This window comes from Nicrophorus vespilloides, unplaced genomic scaffold, assembly GCF_001412225.1.
Source record: "Nicrophorus vespilloides isolate i.1.1-1 unplaced genomic scaffold, Nicve_v1.0, whole genome shotgun sequence".
Lineage (NCBI taxonomy): Eukaryota > Metazoa > Arthropoda > Insecta > Coleoptera > Silphidae > Nicrophorus > Nicrophorus vespilloides.
In genome coordinates, this window is record NW_017095975.1 from 188,645 (window position 1) to 216,193 (window position 27,549).

A 27,549-nucleotide genomic window follows, 5' to 3' on the forward strand; every position below is an offset into this window, starting at 1 on the left:
TGGAAATGTAGAAAGTAATTAGAAAAAATACAAAAAAATAATAATATACGGTGTTTCTTTTGGAATTAGGCTTTTGGAAAAAATATAATTTAATTAATTAATGTCATTTTAAGTTTAAACTAAGGTTCTTCTATTAAATTATATTAAAATAAAGGTGGAAAGACTGCGGTCAATAGCATGTATCTTAATGATAATATAATTAATGTTAAGATATTATTAAAGTATTGAAAAAAGAATATAATTTTGGTACATTTAAGAAATTCAACTGTATGCTTTTTACTTATTGAGATTGCAATATTCATGTATTTATCTTATCTAAGTCAGTTCCTTTAATCTCAAGGAATCTAACAAGGATTACTTATTGCGCATATTAAACTATTAGCGAATATTTAAGAATCCTATCACTTATGCTGCGGGCAATAATCTACATCTGGAAGCAAAAAGTAGCAAAACAATTGGAAACTTTTCATCCTATGGTGGTTTCGTGATGATATTTCGTAGAACTGCTTGTGGGGTGCGACAAGGTAATGATGATAATCGTAATTCTATTTGTGCGACTATTTATTTTCAGGAGCCGCCAACGGCGTTCAGAAATATCTCCTTGTTTAGTGCCCAAGTGGATGAGATACAATGGATGGACACGGACGGTGCATTACTCATAATAGGATTTTATTTTGGAAATTTTCCGAGCCCAAAGCGGAGATCGACGGAGCCGGGCCGGGGATGCTACCGTAACCATGGCGAAGCCGGATTCCCTCCGCCTCTAAAATTAACCGCGTCCGCTTTCTGCAATTGTTCCTATACGGATTATTTAATACGCTTTCCCCCCTTCTGCATACGTGCATGCATTTGCATTGTTGTCGTCAATCTAGGTACGTAGACTGCTTGTTGCGTAACGTCGAAATATTAGACATCATCGACGACAAATGTCGCATTGACAGTTCTTATTAGATAACACCTGACAATTGTTATATCTTAAATGTAATATTAATTTAATAATGACACTTGTCATCTTCAAATTACATACTACTTCCATACCCAATAGAAAACATTCATCTGCTTATATAATACTTTTCGCTAAATACCATATATATTATAGTTTTTCATAAATAAGATATAATGCAAAAATATGCTCTAACAAGAGCACATAATTGATTTTCTCTTGAAATTGTGTACTATTTTTTATACCCAAAAGAAAATTTTTATTCACCTGAATAAAAATTTGCTTCTACAAATAACATTTCCTTTAACAATTATTAATATTTAAACCTTTTTATTAATGATTTTGTATATTAAGTATTCGTCATATAAATAATTATAATAATGCAAAGACGCTTGCATTTTGAAGCCCATTATTGATTTTCCTCACTTCAAATTCCGCGCTACTTTTATACACGGTACTAAATTTATTATGTCAATTATTCTTGCGTCTATTTAAAAATAACAATCATTTAAATAATGTCCACACTTTTTAATCATTTTCTTCACACATATTTTGTAAATTGTATATTTTTGATTTATTTAAAATGTCATTATCACATAAATTATTCTTACATAATATAAACAGAGAATTACAAGTGTATTTATAAACTAATTCTTATTCCTCACAAAGATATTTCTTTTCAAAAGAATAACATCAAACTGTATTGATTCATATAATTCGAATGTTATTATTATTACTATTATTGCTGAACATTTCGAATGCAACATTGTAACATTTAACAGTATCAAATATCATCGAGGTATTAGATAACATAAACCCTTTTGAAACTTTGGCGATCGATTTTCTTCAAATTGCGCACTACGAACAGGTCTTCATTGTGATGTGATTTTAAAGTATTAAAAGCTAAAAACAAATAGAATATTGTAAACAAAATAAACGAACTGTTGTTGTTTATTTATTATGTTAACCTTTCGTTTCATTCTTCAAATTGCACGCTACATTTGCTCTGCGGATTTAGATAAAGCTCTTCATCGCTTAATGCTTTCCTAAAAATAGAAAGTACTTCTCTAGTCCTTTTTTCCCTTTGTGTTGAGGATTTACTAAACTATAAATTACTTAAATTAACTTGCTTTGAAAATTCAAATATTTTAGCATAAATAATACGAAATTTACAATATTATTATTATTAACACAACTTTCCTTTGGGGTTGATAGCCTGTTCGCATTAACATCCGAATAAATACGAAAAACAGTGATAGTTGTATAAATTATGTCAGCTTTGATTTCAAAATAAACTGTTTTGGTTACATTCATTCAAATATAAACAATCAATTTTAGTTTATTACGTAAACTATTTACGAAATGAATATTATTATATTATTACCTATAAAACTAGTGAATTCCAGCTATTGTTCGTTGTGTTTATATTCCAGTATTTGTAAACACTCGACGGTAAAGATTTTCAATGGAAAGATAATATTAAAATAAACTCTCTTCGGAAGTCTTCGAAATCCGCTCGTTTGGTCCTGAACACTGCTCACAGTTTATATAAAGTGCGTAAAAAGTGTCGGACGAAGATTCTAAAAATATATCATGCTGTAAATTATGTCTTCGCGTTTAATTTGAAAACTTATAAATAAATGTATAATTTCGAATAAATTTATTTACAACATTTAAATTATATTTTAAGGAGTGCAAATTTGTAAATTCTCTTTATCACGGAATTGATAATTACTTTATTTCTGTGAACAGTATATCTACAAAAACGAAGTTGTTTTTTATTAAATGAAATTTCTTAGAATTATTTAAGACTCTTAGTGTAAATTATAGTATTTGCACACGATAATTACAAATATAATAATCACAAAGGTACAGCATACCTATCATAGTGCGCATTCGATCAATACGGATTCACTATAGTCCGGTTTAAAAGTTTAAAATAAACTAAATTTTAATTGAGCAAAATAAAAACTAAATTCTAAATTTATAAAAGAGTGATCTCCATTTTTCTACTTTATAAGGTCAAGACACTTTTGTGCAGTTTATTTTTATACGATTTTAAATAAACAAATCATAAAGTAAAGAATTCGAGATTGATTTTAAAATACATAATAATGCTTTGATAAGGATTTCACTACTTTTTTTTATCTATAGTTATATATAGTTGTAGTTTTCAAGAATATTTTGAAAATGTAGAGACGTTGAAATCCTTGATAGAGTTTCATTTTAACAATCTTATTTTCTAAAATGTAAGCTTCTTGTGCTTGTTTTCAACCATTGTACAAAAATATCTTTATATTTGATTTCACAATAAATTACGAAATTAAAAATATAAATACTTTTAATATTTCGTATAAAGATTAGTAATCGCGAAATGTTGTTTTGAATTTAAGCCAAGTGTGAAATTGCTAAAGTCCATACAACTTCCTGTTAGCATTGTTTTAAAGTGAATGAGGTAAAGTCGATAATCTGCGCTCCATCCGTGGACCAAATACAAAGTTGGACCAGTCACGTATATACATTCAGCAGATAAAGCCGTTCTTGTTATAACATCAGCGTTCGACTCGGCGGCCTTATCAAACGTTCTGTTAAAATTCGATTGAATAAATGAAGACATCGATGGTAAACATCTCGTCTCTATCTACAACAGTATGAATAAATAATCGCGCACGGAGCGACCATAAACGAAAGAGAAAACAACAATAACACCATAACAACAAATAACATCGCATTAGCGACCGCAATCTGCGCAGCTCGTCTGAAAGAGCTAATATTAGCAGCCTGGGTTACACCTAGGTTGCTCCCTAGGTAGGAAAAACTATTGTTCTTGTTTCTCATTTGTCCGTGATTTACGCAGCTTTCCCGATGCGAGCTGAACGAGAAGAATCACTCTCCTCCTCCACCACACACTCACTCACTCGCTCGCTCCTTCTCTTCCTCATACTCACTGAATCTTTCGTTCTTTCTTTCTCCGACCCACGACTAGATCCGAGTTACGCAACCTCTCTCGGCCGGTTTTGTTTACTCCGTTTTCATCATAAGAACGTCCTCGTCCGAGCGGCGTTCGTTGTTTATGTTAATGTTTAGGAGAGAATGTTGAGCCTTCTTTTTCTTTACACTCGGACACCAAACGAAATGCGTTTCTATTTTTAATAGCAAACGAAACCACTACTGCCGTACTATACAAGCAAAACACTCGTCCGATCCTACAAGACACATTTACATTTCCTCGTGTCCCAAAAAAAAAAAAACAAAAATTATCTAGCAACATTTCCATATCAATGGACAAATAAAGCTTCAATTGAATTGAGTAGTCGAGCAGAATCAATGATCTTCAATTAATCGATGCTCACCTCGGGTTCAAAAACCTCGGTGTGCATTACGTAAATTTGATTTTTGTTTGAGAAGTTTCTCCGACAACTTTTGTTGCACTCTCTCAATTCGGAGATTGTATTGCATCGATTTGCGCTTCTAAAGTATATCTAATTTGTAATTGCGCACTTTCATAAACAATCACTTAATTTTTTACAAACTTTTTTATATTTATATAAAATTATTTACATTTTATTTCATAACTAAGCAAAATAATTTACATGTATATAGTTAAATTTGGTCTAAATGTCAAAACACCACTGACTCAAAATAAATAAATAATTTTAATAAATAATAACTTTACCTCGGTCAAGACTGAAGTTAATAGTATTTTGTATATAGAATACGAGTATATATTTATAATAATTTTTACTTTTTTATTAAATTTTGATCAAATATTTTCATAAACTTCAATGAAAATTTACTATTGACACACAATGTCAAATAATTTTGTTACATCAGTGCACCTTATACCGGTGGCATTTGGGACCGTAATATATAAATAATCTAATTTATTATTTATTTATAAATGAATATAATAAACCACTAATTGACGTCTTGACAAACTATTATAAAGATATGTCATTACGAATTTCAACTATGTTGAGAGAGAGTTCTTATATGAGTACCATACAATATTTTATGATAAAAATCAATATTCAAAATTTAGGTCCCAAAGAAACAAAATCATTTAAATTTCCCGGTTTGATCATTGGTGTTGACATTCAAGCTGTTTCGCTTTTTCCTGGTTTCTTTAGAAGGATTCACTATGAATATTAGTTGAACTTTCTCCGACTCGAAACGCGGACATACTGATTTTCAAATAAGTATTACGCACCGATTTAGGTCTTCTCTTCGCAATTACTTAGAAACATCTTCGTCCATTTCATTGATACGAGAAAGGTTTGAATAGAATAAAATTATTATTTATTCACATATTAACGACAGTGCTATCAAGTAATCTACAATCAGCTATATCAGTTTCTTCCTGTGACGAACGATTTGCACAAATGAAATACAGAAAACCTTTTGTTGTTATTAAAGCGCGAAATTTCGAATGCAAATAGGACAAAAATTGTATGATGATTATTATCTCACATATACGAGTTATTTTTAAAGAGAAAACTTTTGTTACGTTTAAAAATGAGTGTATTCTAATTTAAGAACTATTTAAGAAAAATATCTACTATATCTACTAATAATGATTATGTTTCATTTTTATATGTAACATAAATTGAGTTACAGCTTGGATTACAGTTGAATAAAGTTAATTTTATTGTGTGAATGGAATATAGAGAAAATAAACACAAATAAAATTACATTCTATTAAATCATCTATAATTTGCAATATTTTTATATATTGTTTTGTAGAAATAGTTTAAGTTTGACTACATTTAGAACTATTTTTTTTATCAATACGGCAATATTTCTGATACCTACTGATTCTTGTCGACTCGACAAATGCTATGTATATTTTATTATTTTTTATCATTCGGAGTATTTTAATGTTGGATTCTGACTTTCAGACATAAAACTAAAAATCTGAAGAAGATACTTTATTACACAATCCTTTTTTTATAGCACTCAAAAACGGACACAAATCTTCTTAGAATTGTCTAAATCTCTAAATCTCAAGACCCGTTTTTTTTCGAATTCATTATCAGAATTATATTGCATTAAATTTTAATTCAACGAGCTTTTGCAATATCCATTAAAACTCTAATAAATTGTCATTAAAATAAAAACAACATTTGTTGAAGGTCACGTGCATAACACGTTTAATTTCGGAAAGTTTTGCGGTGCGCAATAAATAATAAAAAAGATAAATATATAAATAATTGAAAAAAGTATAATGCGGTACGAGCGGTGCACGTACTTGGCGAAATGAAAATAACGAACTGTTAAGTAACGAACAAATACAGACAGAGCGAGTGCATTCCAAGGCATTCCGGGCGAACGGCTTTTGGAAACATTAATAACTTGAATTTCTCCTGACGGCGAAATCGGGGTAACAGAAAAAAAAAGAATAGACTAGAAAATAAAGGGCACGGCCTTAATGAAAAGTAAACACGAAGGGTTTTCGCCTCCCGCTGTTGCTGAATAGTTTACAATCGTGTTATCCCGAAGCGCAGATCTTTGACTATTTGTCTTATCTCCTGCAGTAACAAATTTTATTTCTTTAATTTCTTATAAAATGTTTAATGCAATTTTTTTTTTATTAACATATGTGACAGTTACGAAATATTTAACAGCTACTCAATTTTTGACAGCTAACTAAAGTTAAGCAGCGCGTGAAAATAATGCTGCCTAGATGGATGACCAAATAGAAGTATGTTTCAAAGCTAAACGCAAAACTATCTAACAAATAGATTTTTTGCGGTTAGCGTCAATAAGAGATAATAAATTAAAAACACATGCAAATTGCGAACGAACGCATAAACAATAAGCCGCGGCTTGGGTAACGTTTTATTTATAAACAAGTAATTATTTATTATTAGCTTATATTGGTCTCTAATATAATAACAGTCAGATAGTAGTAGTCTTCGACAATTTGCTGCAGCAGTATAATAATCCAAAGCCAAATATTACATGATGAATGATTTCAGTTCCATTTTATTTTATTTACTTTTTTTCTCCGATCTACAGCTTTTGTTGCAACGGAGATCATCAATTATTTATTGTAGCTTACGACGAGTAGTGTACGGACGATAAATTATTGATGACTCTTGTTTTAAGTGCGCTGTAAACTCTTAATACCATTCAGTCGAAATTGAATCATTGCACAAAAATTACGCTCGTTCCCCATTCAGCAAAAGATTGTTTTTTTTAAATTATAAATGTTTACAACACTCGATAAGAAGATACAATTAAAAATTTTGAATAAACACATTTTAATCTTTTTCTTGTATGCAGTTTAATCTCCCGGTGGATTTTCTTGACGCGTCTCGTAGAGCTATGAACGTGTTTCTGGATCATTAGGAGCGATTAGTTTCCATCCAGAGCATCTCATAATTTACAGCGAGAGAGAAAAAGAAAAAAAACGTCCCTTTCAATTATGGACTTCCGCCTTGTAAATGTTGCACGTAATAGTTTGCTTAATATATTTTAAGTATTAAGTTCCTAAACTAAAACTAATTAACTATTGCAATGTAACTTAATTACCTTAGTGACTTCAGTAATTTAGCACACATAATTAAATGGTTCATGTATGGAGACATGGAGTTTAGGAAATGTCATAGTAAAATAATGTATTTACATCAGGCAATGTTCGTGTTCAAATTTTGAACAAATTATATATGTAATCTTCCTTGCAAGTAAATTGCTATCAAGAAAGTTATTTATTTTTGTACGTATTTTGCAATTTATGATATAATATCTTATCGTAAACGATTTATGTTTATTTTTACCTATGTATTTTTGCAACACAACATTCCTAAGTATTCGTAAAGAATTTCTAAGAAATCATCATTGATCAGAATTTATTAACTTTATGTAACTATACTCTGAAAAAAATGCTTACTGCTTTCGATCGACCGTTTGAGCATCCCTGCCGTCTTAGTATATTCCACACACAAAGGGTTTTGTATTTAACAATTGCTGTCAGGTATACCAATTATCCGTTAAATGCTTATGTCAATAATACGTACTCGCAAGCAAATTCAATAAAAATATAATTATAACAACGGTTTTTACAAAAACTTGTTTTCGAATCTCAACTTTTCTACAAAATGGATTTATTGAATGTACTTAAAAAAAATAGGGAATAAATTTTTACAACTTATTTTCTTTTTAATTAAATATAAGCAAAATTAAAAAATGTAAAATCTCACAAAACATAACTTAAATAACTTAAACTTCTTGATATTTTCATATCATTTTTAAAGCGATTTCCTTTTCATCATCGTAGACATCTACTATTAAATAATTTGGATACAATCTTGATAATATTTGTTCAGATGAACTTAATGATTTTAATTTTCAATATTCTGCTGCATCATTTCAGATGTGAGAAGCACCGATGAAACTATTATTAATATATTAGTATTTAACTGTTTTATAGCAGAGACAATTTTGTGTCATATTTTTAAGTTTTTACTCAAAGAATTAATTCTTTTTTATATTTTAAATATAGGATCAAAAACAGGTTTTCGAATTATATAAATCCGAACAACGACGATGACAGTGAATTATATATTTTTATAATTCAATATACAGTGGAACCTCGCATACCGAGCATTTCGTTTAACGAGCAAAATAAATTGTAATAAAAATAAAAATAATTATGCGAAACGTCGCTCGTTAAGCGAGTCATACGTTTCGCATAACGAGGAGACGATAAATTCCGCATTGTGCGCTTACTACATCATTTTCAAAACTTGTATACACATATTACGTGTGTTTTTGAATATATTAATCATTTTAATTTTTTTTGTCAATTTTGTTTATTGCGAACTATATTTTGCAAATATAATTTATGTTGATTACACAACAAAATTTAATTGTAGCCAATGTTTATTATAATATTTAAACAAATTATATTAATAAATAATTAATATTAAAACAAATATTAAAATTATATAGAGAGAATGGAGTCAGGCGTAAACTCTTTTATGTGAATCGGAAAACAGTTCCTGGTTTTGTAGTCATTCTAGTTGCATCTAGTGTTGTTTGTGATAATACATGTTTTCAAAATTGTGTTCGAACATGTTAAATAACCATAGATATAAAAATCATTAAAAATCGAAACCAAGTTAAACTTTTTTCAGGCATGGAACGCATTATAGTATTTTACATTAATTTATCTGGAGGAAAACTATTTCCGTTCCGGATTGTGCTCGTTAAGCGAGGTTTCCAATTGTACAATCGTACCTAAATTAACGAATTTAGTGGGTTCCACGAAATTTTTTCCTTAAGCAAAACTTCGTTCCTTCCATCAAAAATTGAAAGCATTTTTCGAACAAGAAACATTTTCTTAAATAAGCAGTCAACTTAAAGTGAAAAAACATTTGATAATTTCAGTATAAAGTTGATAGTTTATGCGTTTCTCTTTCATTTAACAATTGCCTTTATGGAGTTATTAACATTTAACAATAAATAATTATTTTTACTAAAAAAGCATATGGGACTATCAATGTTATGTAAGTGCTTTTTTCAAACTTTGGTGGTTTTAATTTCATCTGCATTTAATTTGTCTTTTTTTGCCAACTGAAAAACGACCAATATATGCATTAAATAAATATCTTCAACCGGATATCTTTTTTAATTTTCTTTTGATCTTCTAGTACAACTTCTTGTGATATTGTATCACATGACTGTCGGGCTTTGGCCTAAAATTGGAATAGTTTGTACGTTAAATAGACTTGAAATGTCGTTATATCATAATCAGAAGCAACGTTAACTGAGATATGACTGTATATATAAAGAAGTATGTTTTTGATACATATATATTTCAACTCATTTATTTTTTTAGATGCAGCTGTAGTAGCATGTTACCAACATAAATAATAATTCACTACATTGATAATGTCTCTACTTTCTAGAATATTTCATGTTTTTTTTTCTCCAGGGTATCAATTTGAATAAACTATGTTTTAAATTACACATGTTTTGATGCGACCAAAAGGAAATGAAAAGTTGTTGTCTATTTTCCATAATATTAGAACGCTCAGCATCCAATTAACCTTTTCACCGTTTCCGTGAACCGAGAGTAAACGGAAATACTAATTTTGAATTTCATGCAATAATTAAGAATATAATTAATATTATTTAACTATATGAATATGAAAATGTACAATAGTAAAACATACAGCAAATATTAAATTAAATCATTGTATAATTCTATATACTTTTTCTTTCTAGAAGAGCCCTATTTCTTGTTGATGCATGTACATCTTGTTTCTCTCGATTGCCGCCGTCGTTTGATTCCGATGTTCCTTGGGGGTTGGATCGGGTTTCATCTGGAAAACGCTTAGTTTCATTCACATGTGTGTTTAACTCGATGTAATGGTACGAAGACAGTCAGTCATCATAGTCCGCAGCATTATTACAACGTCGCAATGGATATAAATTAGTCTGTTTATATTAATTCCAATTTTTTCACTTCTTCAACTTCGACTCCACTAATCCTACGAAATTAACCTTTTTGCAACTGGATCTGTGTTAATGGCACGGCATTACCGACCAACTTCTATCCTTACTCGATTTTTGTTGTTCCTTCAAAGCTGCCAATTAAATACTTTTTTATTCAATTGTTGGTATTTATTAGTCGCAAAAATTTACTTACATTATTTACTGTTAATATGCGATGACGTTTACGTATTGCTCGTTTTATCTATTACATTACAAATAATACTAGAGAGTGATTTTAATAAAAGATAAACAACGTCGTTTACTGACATAGCTCGGATTGATAAAATAATCTAATATTCAATAATCAATGTATTATAAATAAAAATAATGTATTTACGTTAATTACTTTATATAAACCTAAATAATCAATTGGAAGTATTTCTTATGATCGTATGTATCATAATATCCAAATGTGAAGAGTTCAAATTTCATGAAAATTTTAAATCATTACATTCGTGGATATAAAAAAAGTATTTTTCAAATGCAAAAAAAAAATCTTACATTATTTACTAGTAATTACGACCTGTTTGTCAGACAAATAAAACGTTTATATTATGATTAGCATTATCGAGTGATTGTAACAAAAGTTAAAGAACTTTGCTGCAGGCATCACTTGAATGAATCACCAAATCCAATTAGATTATACTAACATGATTATTCATAGAATGCTCTTGCTATAATTCGTGCTGTTCAATAATAAGTGATTCTATTATGATTATTCATACTAAAGACAAATGATTAAAAAATAAAGTGATTAATACATGCTAAACTTAAGCATTTGCAGGGTCTTCGACCGGAGACAAATTTAACAGCGATGCATGTTGCTTCGTCCAGTTCTGCATTATGAAAGAGGACCTAACGAGGGTGACACCTCTATTTATACTAGTGTTGGAATACCTGAAAAATAACGACTTCTACCCTTATTGCGTCCCTTCAGAAGATCCGTTTTTGGTCAACTAAGCTAAAGAAGCATTCACGAACCAAGCAAATATCCGAAAGGTGTACTTTTACAAAAGATTTCTATTCAAAAAGAAAACATTCTTAGAAGAAAAATAAGTCGTTTGATTTGATAACAATAAAATTATAAGGGTCAGAAAAAAGAACCAGTACTCGTTACTGGTTTATTACATGTTTACATGATAATAATACACATGAAAGAAAACATGAAATATTAATAAGTTTTCGCTTCTAAACGTGATAATCAATTGTTAAATGTTGTTTCTATTATTAAACAATTGTTTAATAATTATTATCAATAAAATAATAATAATAATTACTTATTTCAAATAGAAACTGAACAATTTATTAGTTTCCTTTTCGCGTTTGCGAAGTGCATAAATGAAAAGGTTATTTACTGCTTGTAGAGATTTAAATTTATTACAAAAAAAACTGGTGCATTATTTGGCTTTGTCTTCGAGTCTGTGACGTTTTCTTTCGTGCATTCCTTGTGTGATATTCTTTGTTTGCGATCCTCCGGCAAAGTATACCTTCACTTAGCTCTCAACATTTCAACCTTACGTATTTCATCCCTTTGAAATATGCACGCATTCTCGCTTTATACAGTTATCTAACGACGTGATTCAACATTTTTTAATTAACGAACGCAATCAAAATTCCAAGATCGGTTAAGTGATTTGTTGTATAATGTTTGCATGGAATAAAATTAACAAATTTTGTCGTTCGCCAATTATGAATTTCAAGTGAAAGTGTTGTTAATAATTTCGAATGGCGGTGATTTTATTCAACGATTCGATAAAAGTTCATTAAAACTTGCGTGCGACGGTAACTTTTATGCAGTTATTTCAGATACATACTCTCTTTTTTACGATCGTTTCGCTAATATTTTCGTTTATTAAATAAAGAAAGAAAAAAAAATATGAAAAAGTCCCTCTTTCGTTTTGATATATTGCACAATCGTTTCTGTGTTGCTATGCTGTTCATTACATTTATTTCGAGAAACGTTCTCTTTGATGAATTGAATAATTGTAACTCAATTTTAGATGCAGTTTCTACTGCATTAAAAAGGATTATTCTCTGATTGATCAAGTTTTTCAGAGGTGCTCCGGAATATATACAAACAAATAAAATAGTTCTTTGAAACAAATTAATACTGTGTTTTACACTAAATCAAAAATGTAATTTCTAAATCAAAACATATCCATATGAATGGGCTATGAATGGTTTATAAACTTAATTAGAATAATTAGTCATATTAGATTCATCATATTAACATTAATGACAATCTTAGTTATTATTGTTGCGATAAAGTAGTCTCCTAATTCGGATCACTGTGACTATTCCCACCGGATTAACCTGTCAGTTCACGATTCTACTTTGTTTTACGCGTTGAGACGTGCACGTGCTTGATTATTCAACTGCTTTCGATGCGCTGCGACAGTTGTTAATTAATATAAAGAAAACGAATCAATTGATTGCGTTGCCTTTTTGCTTCTACTTTTCGGAACATGCAGAAAGCGAAATAAGTAAATGAATATATTTTTATTTTAATCGAGGTGACCTCCAACCGCCTAACAATGGAACATCAGCGCACGATGAAAATGATGTCGCCTATACAGGAGTGTTTCCAAACTGCGACAAAGCTTTTTGTCACAATTGAATGTTAATAATTAACATTATTTTGAATGTACATCGATTTTTTGACAACATAGATGAGTGGACAAAAAAACAAATATTATAGAAATTAATGTATATATACAAGATATTTCGTACGCTATTATTAATTGATTGTTCAAATTCATTTTCGCTTTGAAATCAATTGGGCGTGAAACATTGTTGCGTTTTATGTGGCATGATGGAAATTGGATTAATCATCGATCTCTGCTGACGACAATTATCGCTCAATAAAAAAAGCGAAACGCTTTTGATTATCGCTGTTTCAACAATATTGGTTTATGCATCTGGATTTTCGGTGTCGCCATGCATAACAAAGTCCGTAACCTTGCTGATGGGCTATCAATTGCGGAAGACTCTTTAAAACTGTAGATGTAGATCATCGTTGCTGAAAGCAAATCATATTTGTAAATATCATTATCAAGATAATCTACATGACAATTATTATACATATCTATAAAAGGAAACAATTTATATTTTTCTAGTAAAATATCATTCAGTTTTATCAATTTGATATGGAAAACGACACAGTTTCGCTCGATCTTTTTTCAATTTCGACTCATTGTGTTATCTATGGTAATCATTTGCGTATAAAAATTCAAATAGGATGATAATACCTCTAAACCAAGAAAGTGTAATAAATGTCCGTTCTTCAGACGTTAATCGTAAATCAAATTTATATTACTAATAATAACAATTCTCTTTGTTTATAATATATGACCCGTATTAATTGAATCCTTTTAAAATAACGAAGTGATTTGAAACTTGGAGCGTTTGCAAGCAACGACCTTCGTCATAAATTACGAAACACGACGCAGTCTCCTAATTTGTAGTCATTTTAGGAATCGGATCATCCAAATGCAATCTCTCCGCATTCTGGAATTTGTTGCAACTTGTCGTGTTTATTGAGTTGACTATTTTAGGCGTTTCAATTATAAACTTTCGAGTTAAGGAAAATTACAAAATAGAATCGTCATTGATTAATCGATTGCTATTGATAATTCTTCACTTTGCGATGCATCCATATTTCTTTCACTTTTAAAATCTAAATGTTTGTAATATAAATATTCTAAAGGAAATAGTAATTGATACGATCTAATTTCAAATTAGTTTGCATTTTAAAATTTTATTTTCTATCTTATAAAACGTTAGAATTGAAAACTGGTGGATTCTAATTATAATATTGAAGATGAAGTGAATGGAATTTCTAAAAGGAGAGGAATTAAGAAGAAAAAATGTATTACGAGAGATGAAGCGACTTATTAATGCTTTTGCGATGGTGAAGTTGGACGCAATTAGCGAATGAATAATTAATTGGATAAGCTGCTATTGGTATTTTATTGGAATCTATTTGATTGTGCAGTCGAGTTGTCGGATAATATTGTAAATGGTAATGTGAGTGGTTCCAAATTATATTATTATCAAGAAGCCCGAAATATAACGAAATATGGTCGGACGTCGATACATGTCTCTATGCGTATATAAGTACATCGAACATGGAGTATCGTATTTTGGTGTACTTTTTTTGTGAATTGCGTGAATAGATGTTGTGGAGCGTCGGAATGAGTGGCCGCAACCAAGAGCAAATTGAGTGTGAAGCAAAAATTGTAAATTAGGTTGGGAAGGTTGTGATTCTGCCCTCCCTCCCTTCCAAAAAGGCACAAGCAATAATAGTAAACAGCGCCACCAAAAGGGAAGCAAAGAAATTACCAGATGAAAATGGCGATTTCGTTAAGGTCGTGTGCAGTTAGTGTCCAGCAGTTGAGTGGAACGTTACGACATTGGGTGGTGAAAATTTGCAATTGAGTCGATCCTGAAGCAGTTTTCGAAGAAGATATCCAGTGAAAAAATTAAAATGACCGAGAAAGTCGAGCTTGAAAATGCCGAATTAGAGGCGGTTGGTACGCTTCCCCAAGATGACGTCGCTAACGCCGATGCGCACGCATCAGCCAAAGCCGACGACGATCCGAGGGTGTCCGATTCGGAGGGTGTCCCGCCGAAGAAGAGGAAGACCCGTCGCGGGAAATCCAAACGCAAGAACGTTCATCCTTATAGGAAAAGCGCTACAAGGACCTCATCCTCGTCAAACAATGTCGTGAAACCGGAGGCGCCGTACAACAGCAATCGTTTTCTGATAGAGGATCACGGAGATCTGGATGGTATCGACGAGGAGTTCAAGAAAACAGATCAAGCATCCACATCCACTGTCACAAGAACCAGAGACTCTAGTTTCAGCGCTGACTCTGATGGCGAGTTTTACTCCACACCAGATGATGAAGAGGTATTTTTAATCAAAGACTTTGATTATCAGTATGAAAGTATTCAAGCAGAGCGCCTTCAAGCCCTTAGCAAGGATGAGCTCATCAGAGATTTCCTTTTACTGGAGAGCAAATTTGAGATACTCTCTAACCGGTTTCGTGCCAAGGCTTTGGAACACAAAAATCTAGAAGCAAAGCATGACAGTCACAGGGAAATCCAACGTCTCACCCTGGAGAATGAAAGCCTGAAGAGAGAGAATGAGTATCTGCGTACTAGGCTGAATTCTAGTTCTGGCTCTGCAGACTCTGAGACTGATTCCAGTGACACTTGCAGTTCCACAACAAGCAGCTTAAGTCGTCCTGAATCTCCTGTTGATTACAAGCACACAAATGGACATGTAGACACTGTTAAAAGTGTTTAGATCGCTAGCATTCTATTGCCAAAATAATCGATTAATAACAATAAAAGAAATTTAAATTCCTTGTATGGCAAAAGCAGCAATGCATCTCATTGCTTGTCTGTTGTTATACAGGTATGGTGATGATAAATGAAAATATATTTTCAAGTGATATTAAATTACGTTTATTAAAAAAATTAATAAATCAAAATTTTTGTGACATATGTAAATATATATTTATATATAAAAGAAAAATTTAAACTGTTTATATCCAATATTTTGGCAAGAAAACGTTTTTTCGAAAATAAATATGGAAACATACACATTCAGATCATAGTTCAGCGACATGCTTAAATTATTATAAATTTCTGTTCATTATATTATACATTTAAAATGATAAAATACACATAGAATACACACCATTGCAAAAAAATTGTTAAAATACAGACAAAAAAAAGTACCCACACTTCATGTTATATTTATTTTAATAATTTATTAATTTTTTATGGTCATATTATGTTTAAGAATTTTTTGTGTTTAATTTTGGAGACTGTCAAATTTTAAGTACAATTATTTTTTATTAAAAGTTATTAAAGAAAATGTAATTAAAAACTAAATAAGAAACATTGTTTTAAGTTCTTAAAATTTACCTTTTTCCCTCTTCTTATTTATTCTATTTGAGTAATTTAATGAAAACTTGAATAAATGATTCTCTAAAAGCAAATTCAAGAAAAGAATATTAAATCCTTAAACTTTTCTATCATTTCATATAGTTTAATAGATATTCATATTGCTTTTATTTTAAACTACTTCTAAGAGTATTCTTGGCAATAACATTGGGTCATATAAAAACATTCAGCTTAATTTTACCATCGGTTTAAATTTCAAATCAAAAAATGCATGACATTAAAAAATGTTAATTTTTGTAAAATTGGTATTTCCTCTCAACATCAAGGGGATCAAGTCATATGACTTGTATACACTTGTATAGCCTTGGTCACTGACGCTCAACATGTTGGCATGATTGATTGTCAAATTTATTGGCGCGAAATTATTTTGGTTGCTACCAGTTGCTACTTATTTTAACTTGGTTATTAAGTTTTCTTATTATTGCTGCAGATGTTGTTTAAATTTGTTAAATAATAATTTAAGTATGTATTTACAAAACAGTGGTCGTTACAGGCCTGAGAAAGTTGAGAAGAAAGAACAACCTAAAAGCAATAATGTTCCTGGTCCAAGGTTTGTAGTTATAGCAATAGTATATTTGCTGTTCAAAACTTATAGTTGTTTACATATTTATGTTTTTATTTGTTCCACATAGTAAAGTTTTATATTTTACAGAGAAGAGACTTCAGAATTCCGATTGAAATTAGCATTGGAGAATGATTTTATTGATGGGAAATATGGATTTGAGAGAGTCAAAGACCATTTGGAAAGAATTGGATTTTTACTCAACATGCATGCAGTAATTATAAATTGTGATGAACTTAATACATTTAAATATATGTTTGTTGTTTTTCAGTCTGAAATATTGGATGAGAACAAAAGATTAATAGCTGCTGTTGACTATTATTTTATGCAAGAAGATGGCACAAGGTTCAAAGTGTCTTACCCTTTTATGCCTTACTTTTATATATTACCAAGGAAGGGCTGTGTGCAGGAGGTTTCACAGTTTCTAAGAAAAAAATATACATCAGTTGTTATAGATCAAGTCAGCAAAGATGACTTGGATTTGGTATTTCATTGAATATTATGTAGAAAATTTATTTTTTATTATCATTCTTTTAGGCAAATCATCTAATCGGATTGAAACAACATTACTTGAAGTTATCCTTTTTCAATCAAACTGATTTAATTAAAGTGAGAAGAGAAATAGTTTCTGTTGTGCGAAAAAATAAGGAACGCGAGAAAGCTAACACTTATTATACGGAAATGCTTACAAACGCTCTTACAAGCAATCTCAATGAACATAGCAGAAAGTCCAATGCAGATCATTTAGAAAATATTTTAGATATTAGGCAAGTAAAATATTCTAAATAAAATGTATTAGGGTCCTATCAATAGGTTTTTAGGGAGTATGATGTACCATACCATGTTCGAGTGTCTATTGATTTGAAAATATTTTGTGGTTCTTGGTATAAAGTAAAAGGCAGTGGTAATGATGAAGACCCACCAACAATTACACTTTTCAAAGAGCTTATTGAAAGGCCTGAACCAATTGTTTTTGCCTTTGACATTGAAACAACAAAACTGCCTTTAAAATTTCCTGACTCTAATACTGATCAGATTATGATGATTTCATACATGATTGATGCACAAGGTATGTTTTAAAATAATTATGTTTTTGTAGGTTCTGTTAACAATGATTTTTCTATTTAGGATATCTAATAACGAATCGCGAAATTTTATCAAAAGACATTGAAGATTTCGAGTATACTCCGAGACCAGAGTTTGAGGGACAATTTGAAATATTTAACGAGAAAAATGAGATGGATTTATTGAGAAAATTTTTCGATCACATTATGGACGTGAGACCACACATTTTCGTCACCTACAACGGAGACTTCTTCGATTGGCCTTTCGTGGAGGCACGAGCCGCTTTCTACGATATGGATATGAAACAGGAGATAGGGTTCTACAAGAATAAAGAGGGCGTGTATACGAGTCGTCCTGCAATGCACATGGATTGCTTTTGTTGGGTAAAAAGAGATTCATATTTGCCAGTTGGTTCTCACGGCTTGAAAGCCGTGGCTAAAGCTAAATTGCGATATGATCCAGTCGAATTAGATCCTGAAGAGATGTGCCCTTTGGCCGCATCAAATCCGCAAGTTCTCTCAAATTATTCCGTTTCGGATGCTGTTGCCACCTATTACCTCTATATGCAATATGTGCATCCTTTCATTTTCGCCTTATGCACAATCATTCCTTGCGAACCGGACGAGGTTCTTCGGAAAGGTTCGGGAACTTTGTGCGAAGCCCTTTTGATGGTCGAAGCCTTCCACGCAAATATTGTGTTTCCAAATAAACAAGAAACTGAGTTAAACAAGTTAACTGATGATGGTCACGTATTGCACCAGGAGACTTACGTCGGGGGTCACGTGGAAGCTTTGGAATCGGGAGTTTTCAGAGCGGATATTCCGTGCAGATTTAGATTGGTCCCTGATGCTATCGATAAACTCATTGAGCAAATCCCGAAGACCTTGGCACATGCTATAGAAATTGAAGAGGGCGTTCCTTTGGATAACGTTCTGAATTTGGAGGAAGTAACCGAAGAGATTAAGTCTAAATTGACCGGACTGAAAGAGCAACCGATGCGATTGGAGAGACCTTTGATTTACCATTTGGACGTCGGTGCTATGTATCCTAACATCATCTTAACCAACCGGCTACAACCTTGCGCCATGGTCAACGAAACGATTTGCGCTGCTTGCGATTTCAACGGCCCGAATGCGGAATGCCAAAGAAATATGGCCTGGATGTGGAGAGCAGAATACAGTAAGTCTAATTTATTTGCTCTTGCGAGAAGTATCATAATATTTTCATAGTGCCGGCATCAAGGAACGAATATCACAGGATTCAACAACAGTTGGAAACAGAAAAGTTTCCTCCGCAATTTCCGGGCGGACCTATGCGGGCGTTTCACCAATTGAGCAAAGTGGACCAGGCTGATTTAGAAAAGAAACGTTTGACGGTGTATTGCAGGAAAGCATATAAAAAAGCGAAAATCACGCGAATCGAGGAAAGGAACACAACTATTTGCCAAAAGGAAAACTCATTTTACGTCGATACAGTGAAGGCTTTCCGCGATAGAAGGTAAATATATAAAACAAACAAATAACATATTTTAAATTAATTATAATTAGGTACGAATATAAAGCTATGTCTAAGAAGGCTAAGCAGAAGGTTGTTGATGCAATCAAAGGCGGCGATGCAACGGAAATAAAGTCGGCAAAAAGCCGAGAAGTGCTGTACGATTCTTTGCAATTAGCTCATAAATGTATCCTGAATTCCTTCTATGGCTACGTAATGAGAAAAGGGTAAGTATTTAACAAATTGGTGATTATTCATTTATATTTTAATTTTGTGTAATTATTTTTAGTGCTCGCTGGCACAGTATGGAGATGGCTGGAATTGTATGCTATACTGGAGCTAATATTATTATGAGAGCTCGTGAGATTATCGAACAAGTTGGAAGGCCTTTGGAATTGGACACCGATGGTATTTGGTGTATTTTACCTGCATCATTTCCTGAAAACGTAACGATCCACACTATTCACGCCACCAAGAAAAAACTGAATATCTCGTACCCAAACACCGTTCTCAACGCCATGGTCAAAGATTATTTCACTAATGACCAATACTTCGATTTAATCGACGCCGATAAACTGGAGTACGAGAAGCGCAGCGAAAATTCAATCTTCTTCGAAGTCGACGGTCCGTATAAAGCTATGGTTTTACCAGCTTCGAAAGAAGAAGGCAAAAAGTTGAAGAAACGATACGCCGTTTTCAATTTCGACGGATCTCTGGCTGAATTAAAAGGGTTAGTATCACAATGCTCTCAATTCCTAATCATAAATAATTATTTATTAATAGTTTTGAAGTCAAGCGGAGAGGTGAACTGCAGCTGATTAAAAACTTTCAATCTTCGGTTTTCGAAGCCTTCCTTAAAGGAAATTCGCTGGAATCGTGCTACGCCGCCGTGGCCCAAGTAGCTGATTATTGGTTGGACGTGTTATTCTCGCAAGGTCGCAATATGCCCGATTCCGAACTTTTCGATCTAATTTCGGAAAATAAATCTATGTCTAGGAAGTTGGAGGATTACGGTGAACAAAAAAGTACTTCCATCAGCACAGCTAAAAGATTGGCTGAATTTTTGGGAGATCAGATGGTGAAGGATGCAGGTTTAGCTTGCAAATATGTTATATCCAAGAAACCGGACGGAGCTCCGGTAACGGAACGCGCTATTCCACTGGCGATTTTCCAAGCTGAAGAAGCAGTTCAGAAGCATTTCTTGCGAAAATGGCTGAAAGACAGTACCATTGACGTTATTGATATTAGAGATGTTTTGGATTGGAATTATTATATTGAACGTTTGGGTGGCGCCATACAGAAAATCATCACCATTCCAGCAGCCATGCAAGGCGTGAGTAAATTATACATAATAAATACATAATTCATGAAATTGATTACTATAGGTTTCAAACCCCGTGCCTAGGGTGAGACATCCCGATTGGTTACATAAGAAAGTATTGGAGAAGAACGATAATTTCAAGCAAAGAAGAATTGATGACATGTTCTCCGCCATGCCGAAACGTACTTGTCCTGAAATCTCTACGGATATTGAAGATACCTGTAGTAAACGACCATCAATTTCCGGTTTTAACAAAAAAACTGCTGTGGTCACAAAGAGGAAAAGGTCGGCGAACGAGTTCGAAGATATTGATTTAGCAAAAAGTTGGAAAGATGTGCTTGGAAATCCACCACCCTATGGAACAACTAAAGTAATATCTAATTTTCATAATAACTATTTTATAATTTATTTTTTGATTTCTAGGAGGAACATTTGGTTTGGTTAATGTTCCACAAGAAAAAGTGGAAATACCAAGCGTTGCAGAGATCCAACGGCGAGAACAGCAAAAAACGTGCAAAAATTGGAAATTCCGCTGTTATTCGAACTGGAGCGAGTGGAACGTTGGGTGGATTCTTGCAGAAAGCTCAACGCAGTTTGATGATAAATAATTGGCAGATTGTGCAAGTTGCTCCAACTTCCACACCTGGGGAATATAGACTTTGGGCTTTAGTACGTAATATTCAAAGTGATTATATATATAATTTAATTAGCTTGTTTTCAGGTGAGTTCGGAGTTGCATCAGATTAAATTGATCGTTCCTAGGAAGTTCTACGCTAATTTGCGAACGCCAAAAGTAGCGGACGAAGGAGCTTTATTCAAAAAGTGTAATAGGACTTTACCCAGATCAAGACCTGTTCATAATTTGTATTTGTACTCGGTACCTGAAGAACTATTTCAAGAACACGGAAAGTATGTTTTTATTGTAATTTAGTTTTAATATTATTTTAATTATTATTTTTTTTATAGGAAAGTATATTTGGACCAGACGGATCCAAATGTTGAGGGCGTGTACGAAACCCAAGTACCGCCCATATTTAGAGCGTTGGTTCAGATAGGCTGTGTATGTAAAGTTGTCCGAGGTTTAAATAACACTACTGATACATTTGAATTGGATGATCTTGATATTGGAAGCGTAGCTAGACAACCTTACCTTCCGAAAGACTCAATTCGACATATTTTCTTGTACCAGCATCGCGCGAATTCCGGACCAAGGCAGATGTTCGGACTATTCTTGACGCCTCTCCGAAAAGCGATGATTGTAGTCGTGGATTCAGTGCGAACTAATTTAATGCCAAATATGCAGAATCTCTACCAAGCGGAGAGAATAGTCAAGTAAGAAATTATAAATTAATTATTTTAATTATTATTTAATTTTTCTAAACCTTTAGGGCGGAACGAAATCCAGATGAAGATTTGTTACCGCCGGATGGCATATTTTTCGAGATTCGCATTGAGACGGATTTGAATCAGGTGTACAAGATCCTCCAGAAAACCTTGCAGTCTTATAAAGATGAAAAGAAGGGACCAACTTTGTTGGCTTTGCAGACTGTGGATGATTTATCAATGCTTCAATCGCATATGCCTGGTTTCTTAGAGTTTCCAACAACACAGATGCACGTACAAGACGTTGAGGATTTGTACAATAACCTGGAATGGCAGAAGGTCGGCGCCAGGGCTATGGTGAGGCATTATTTGAACAGTGAGAGGGTATTGGAATTAATGGCTGAGCAGTGCCGATATTTCCACTTACCATTGGGTAATATGCCTCCAGATCCTGCCTTGTTCGGATCTGATTTGTTCTTTGCTCGACATTTGCTCAAACAGAATCACGTGATGTGGTGTTCACCATTGGACCGTCCAGATTTGGGCGGTAGCCAAGAGAACAACGCCCGCTTATTGGCAGAGAGTCAGGAGGGCTCCAGCGAAGTATGCAATAATGCGGGATGGTATTCCAGCATCTGTATCGAATTGGATATAGACAGTTTAGCAATAAATACGTTGTTGCAATCGCATCATGTCACTGATATTGAAGGAACCAGCGCTGCTACCGCATTCGACGCAGCTAACGTTACCTCTGTGGATGACCTAGTGGGCGGAAACAACACGTTGACAACTTATGATGAAACTGCGAGATGCGCGGAAGCTTTCAAGATCCTTAGATCCATGGCCAGCGCTTGGATGCGAGACATCTCTCTATACAGAAACGTATTCGCCGATTTCCAAGTGGTTCATTTTTATAGGTCTATAAATAATTTGCTAAAATTAATTTATAATTTTACTAACTGTCCCCAAATTTCAGATGGCTCCGATCGCCTAAAGCTCTTTTCCATGATCCGGCTTTACTAAGAACGCTTCAAAATCTGATGAAAAAGTTGTTCATGCAATTGGTTGCAGAGTTTAAACGTTTGGGTTGTACGATTGTGTACGCAAACTTTAACAAAATTATAATTTGCTCCAAGAAGCGAAATGTAACGGATGCCATTGCCAATATCGAATTTGTCGTTGCTTCCATCAGAAACAAAGAATTGTTCCATTCACTGGAAATAACGTATCGTCAATGCTGGGAACAATTAGTTTGGTTGGATACTGCGAATTACGCAGGAATTCAAGGAAAGTTACCGCAGGACGCCGAGGATGAAAATAATCGGAAAAATCAAGATGAAAATGACGATTTGGTTGATCGCGACGAAGAGGAGACGGTGGTCCCAGAAGAAGACGACGGGGTATTTATTCATCAATTAAATATTGGAAAGTAGATGTAATATTTTATTTTTCAGCCGGTCGTTGTAATGAACTGGAATTTGGCAGATCAATTACCTGAGGCTTCCGGGTGCCGAAGCAGCTTCAACGCCGTTATTGCCGGTTACATAAACGCAATTTACCTGAAGCTGAAAGAGATGGAAGGTTCGACGCCGATTGTGGCTTTAAGTCAACCGAATGTGGGACTGGCTGCCCACGAAATGGTTGCGGCATTCGCCAAAGAAGTTATAAATGGAGAAATCGCGCAGAACTTGTTCCAGTACGTTCCCAAATATGGGCCCTAATTAGCTTAATTTCTAAATACTTGCGTTACAGAATCACGGAAAGAATCCACAGCAAATTACAGAAAAATTCCTCGTCCATGCCAGCCTTGGACTTTGTGAAATCTATCTGCCACGTTTTATCACTGGATCACGCTGTTAAAGATGCAGTGGATCATCTAAAAAGCAATCTCTTGCGATTAATAGGTAATTATTTATTTAAATTCGCAATTTTGTATTATTACGTTAACCATTAGATATTTTTATAAAATATTTAAAATATTATGAAACTACTAGTTTTAAAATGAATCATTTGTCTGATTATGGTTTTTATTTATTCAACGTGCATTATTTCTCAATATGTGAATTTTGATAACAATCTGTAATTTTACTATAGTTTTTCACACAAATCAAGTTTGGTGCGACTTTTAATTATGATAATTTATGTTTAATTATAAAATATATTTAATTTAGGTGTAGGAGAGTTTTCCGAAAAAGCGACGTGGACTGATCCGACCGTCTCTTACATAATACCGCAGTTGATCTGCAAGGCGTGCAACCACTGCAGAGACGTGGACCTGGGGAGAGATAATCATAGGTCCGAGCACGCCTGGCTCTGTCCGTTGTGTAACTCGCCGTACGATAACGCGGAAATCGAGAGCCTCCTGCTGGATACGATCAGTAGAAAATTCATTGCGTACAATTTACAGGATCTGCAGTGTAAGAAATGCGTCCAGATCAAGATGGAAAATCTGATCAAACATTGCCAATGCGCGGGCGAATTCCGAGGAATTCTGTCCAAGAAAGATCTGATCGATTTATTAAATACGTTCCAGCATTTAGCAGATACGTTCAATATGCCAGCTCTTTTCGAAACAATCAATGATACGCTATTTTTAATAAGATGATCAGGAATGCACAAAATATAGTTTATTTTTATAATAAAAATGTAAAATAATTTATTTCGCCATAGAACTAAGTAACTCTAAAATATAACTTCCTAGATCTTCGTCCTGGTTGGTCCATGAGACGAAGATGCTCTTCTGCTCGTTTTCGTCGCCTTCCACCTTGACGATCACAGATTCTACGGAGACTTCGACATCGGAAATGGTCACGCTCCATTGGCTTAATTTTTCTTCGAGTAATTGGTGCAGCTTCTTTGCCGTAGATAAAGGAGGTCCGGAATCGTTCAGATATACTGTCGATGTGAACCGAATAATATGCCGGTTAATACCGACCTCTTTGCAGGCATCCTCCACGTCCATTAAGCAATGGGTGTTATCTTTCATGACCAGCACTCCGTGAAGAACGCGTCTCCTTTCGGGATTCGGAGGTAGCATGTTGAATTTCTTGGCTTCCGCCTTTAACAGCGACAAGGACACGTCCAATGGTATCTTTACGGGCGTGTTTATAACGCAGGTTTCTCCGTTTGCCGGATTGAAGCAATTAATGTTAAACTCTTCCTTAATTTTTTCCTTCAAAAATTCCATCTTTTCTGCTTCTCCATGCACCAACATCACATTAGTCGGCTCGCAGTATTGTATAAGTTGCATTATACCTTTCGCATCGGCGTGAGCTGAGAATGACATGTATTCAACGGACATTTTAACTTCTATGATTTGTCTATTCTCAAATTCAATTTTCTTGGCCCCATTGAGGATTTGATTTCCAACCGTGCCTTGTACACAGAACCCAGGCATAATGACCATATTATTCTCGCATGGTGCCCATTTTTTGAAAATTTGCAGACTTAGCCCAGCATGCAACATGCCTGGTGTTGCAAACACCACCATAGGACCAGGATTATCAATGAACTGCCTATCAAATGGCTTAATGTGTTTAAAATCAAACATGTTCCTCTGGACAAAAGTCTTCCTAATCTTTTGATTGGTCCATGTAATAAACATCTTGTAATAATTGTTGGCCTTATCAGTTAAACCGAGTGCGAAGTAAACCGGAGCTTTCAGGTTCATCCGTTCCCAATAAGTTTCCAGCAGGATACAAAGCTCCTGCGCCCTGCCTAATGCAAATACTGGTATCAATACTTTGCCTCCGCGGTCCACGCATTCGTGAACCTTCTTCAAAAAATCCCTTTCTCTGCACCTCTTTGAATCCCTAATAGTTGTGGCGTATGTTGACTCTGAGATGAGCAAATCCGGCCGACATTTATCTATCCATGCCGCTCCCAAATGCCTATCCGGAGTCATATTATAATCGCCAGTATAAACAATAGATTGATTTCCTACTCGTACCCAAAACATACCAGCTCCCAGCACATGACCAGCATAATATGCTTTAATTTCCAAATCGTTATCAACCATAACAGACTGGTGCAATGTGACTGCAATAACTTTCTTCATGCAATCTTTAATCATTTGTGAAGTAAAAAAATTCTGTTCTCCTTTTCTCTCAACTGACACTTTTCGCATGTCCTCTAACAGAATTGGAGCAATAGCTTTTGTTGGATGTGTCATGTAGATAGGTCCATTATAACCCACCATCTCAGACATATAAGGTAATGCACCACAATGATCCAAATGGAAATGGGAAATTATAACACAATCTATGTATGAGGTGATTGGACCATCAGGATTAATATAACTGAAATCAGGAAATCTCCTTTCATCATTGTATCCCATGTGCATACCACAGTCGAGCATAATATTCTTTCCACCCATTGTAAGTAACAAACAACTGCGCCCCACATCTTGGCCAGCCCCCAAAGGTGTAACCTTGATATCTGGCATCTCACTTGATTAGTATTGCATCTCTTGAAACACAGACAAAAATTGTTTTTTTCTTTCTTTCAGTATATTCTCAAGAATCGTTGCGATTTTTTGTTCAATTTATTTCTTTAAAATCACTATAATCTTAGGTTATGTTATGTTCACAATCACAATAGAAGTTAAGAAACAACAAACTTTACCAACTTAACATTTTCCTATGTTTTCAATTTTCTATACTCAAATAAAATAAACTCATATTAAATTTAAAAAATATAAATTTATATTTATTGCATTTGAAATAAATGAGTAAAATTAACTAATAAGACGTTTATTTAATAAGTAATAATTAGTAACTTCAGAAGTTATACTTTGGCAGAACTGTCTTAGACAATTGGTACTTCTGATAAAATTTCAAACAAAAACCGTTTTAACTGGTTTTAATGGTTTTAACTTGATGGATGCATTGGATCAGGGGGGGTTCACGGGATACGGCAAAATTGTAATCTTTTTTTTTTACAAAAAATCAGTTGGTATTGGAGGGTAGAATTAACGGAGAGAAGAAGATTTTTCGTACGAAATCGGTTGAATTCGGAACCAATCGGTACTGTTTCAAATGTTTACTTTTCGGTAATAAAACTTTTTATGAATATTAAAATCTTTTGTCTGTTTTCGCCATTTCTATTTCGCCGTTGTGAGGAAAAAAGCAAAATCACCGATCCCAAAAGTAAATAAAGCAATACGCGCTTGCGCATTCTCATGAATTTCAATTCATGGATCGCACTATAGACTGGATCTATGATGGCGTTGACGGAAACTGGTACTTCCACTAACCAGTAGTGTTGATATTTCTGTGGGTGCGAGAGAGATAACTCTTGGGCATGAGAAATGCTGATACTTTTGTGCGCGCGCATTGTTTACATTAATTTTGGTGTGTGCGCGCG

At 33.5% G+C, this 27,549-nt stretch overlaps 4 protein-coding genes across 7 annotated transcripts; 3 read left to right on the forward strand and 1 right to left on the reverse strand.

Annotated features, from left to right (window-relative positions):
- The first annotated feature begins 406 nt into the window (after nucleotides 1-406).
- LOC108569043 lies at nucleotides 407-10,579 on the forward strand. 4 transcript variants are annotated; one of them, XR_001891318.1, is made up of 3 exons: nucleotides 407-524; nucleotides 572-872; nucleotides 10,175-10,579. XR_001891318.1 is itself a non-coding variant. In XM_017930435.1 (3 exons), exons 1-3 carry the CDS (start codon nucleotides 488-490, stop codon nucleotides 10,285-10,287), a joined length of 441 nt encoding a protein of 146 aa, XP_017785924.1. In that variant the 5' UTR covers nucleotides 407-487; the 3' UTR covers nucleotides 10,288-10,579. The 4 variants fall into 4 exon arrangements, 3 of the variants coding, with proteins under 3 accessions (XP_017785924.1, XP_017785922.1, XP_017785923.1); XM_017930435.1 differs by having other exon boundaries at nucleotides 407-514; XM_017930433.1 differs by having other exon boundaries at nucleotides 407-872.
- A 3,975-nt stretch (nucleotides 10,580-14,554) lies between these two features.
- On the forward strand, nucleotides 14,555-15,943 carry LOC108569039 (protein HEXIM1-like). The gene has a single exon (XM_017930427.1). The coding sequence runs from the start codon at nucleotides 14,931-14,933 to the stop codon at nucleotides 15,753-15,755; it is 825 nt and encodes a 274-aa protein (XP_017785916.1). The 5' UTR covers nucleotides 14,555-14,930; the 3' UTR covers nucleotides 15,756-15,943.
- Nucleotides 15,944-16,835: 892 nt separating this feature from the next.
- LOC108569051 (DNA polymerase epsilon catalytic subunit A) lies at nucleotides 16,836-24,828 on the forward strand. Its single transcript, XM_017930444.1, has 19 exons — nucleotides 16,836-16,970; nucleotides 17,073-17,196; nucleotides 17,254-17,466; nucleotides 17,520-17,749; nucleotides 17,804-18,051; nucleotides 18,111-19,226; nucleotides 19,277-19,544; nucleotides 19,595-19,768; nucleotides 19,831-20,271; nucleotides 20,325-20,874; nucleotides 20,927-21,232; nucleotides 21,286-21,531; nucleotides 21,584-21,771; nucleotides 21,829-22,194; nucleotides 22,251-23,102; nucleotides 23,162-23,585; nucleotides 23,640-23,881; nucleotides 23,938-24,089; nucleotides 24,357-24,828. The coding sequence occupies exons 1-19, from the start codon at nucleotides 16,885-16,887 to the stop codon at nucleotides 24,788-24,790; spliced, it is 6,660 nt and encodes a 2,219-aa protein (XP_017785933.1). The 5' UTR covers nucleotides 16,836-16,884; the 3' UTR covers nucleotides 24,791-24,828.
- Nucleotides 24,798-26,793, reverse strand: LOC108569052 (integrator complex subunit 11). Its single transcript, XM_017930445.1, has one exon. It carries the CDS (start codon nucleotides 26,627-26,629, stop codon nucleotides 24,842-24,844), a length of 1,788 nt encoding a protein of 595 aa, XP_017785934.1. The 5' UTR covers nucleotides 26,630-26,793; the 3' UTR covers nucleotides 24,798-24,841.
- Between the last annotated feature and the right edge of the window lie 756 nt (nucleotides 26,794-27,549).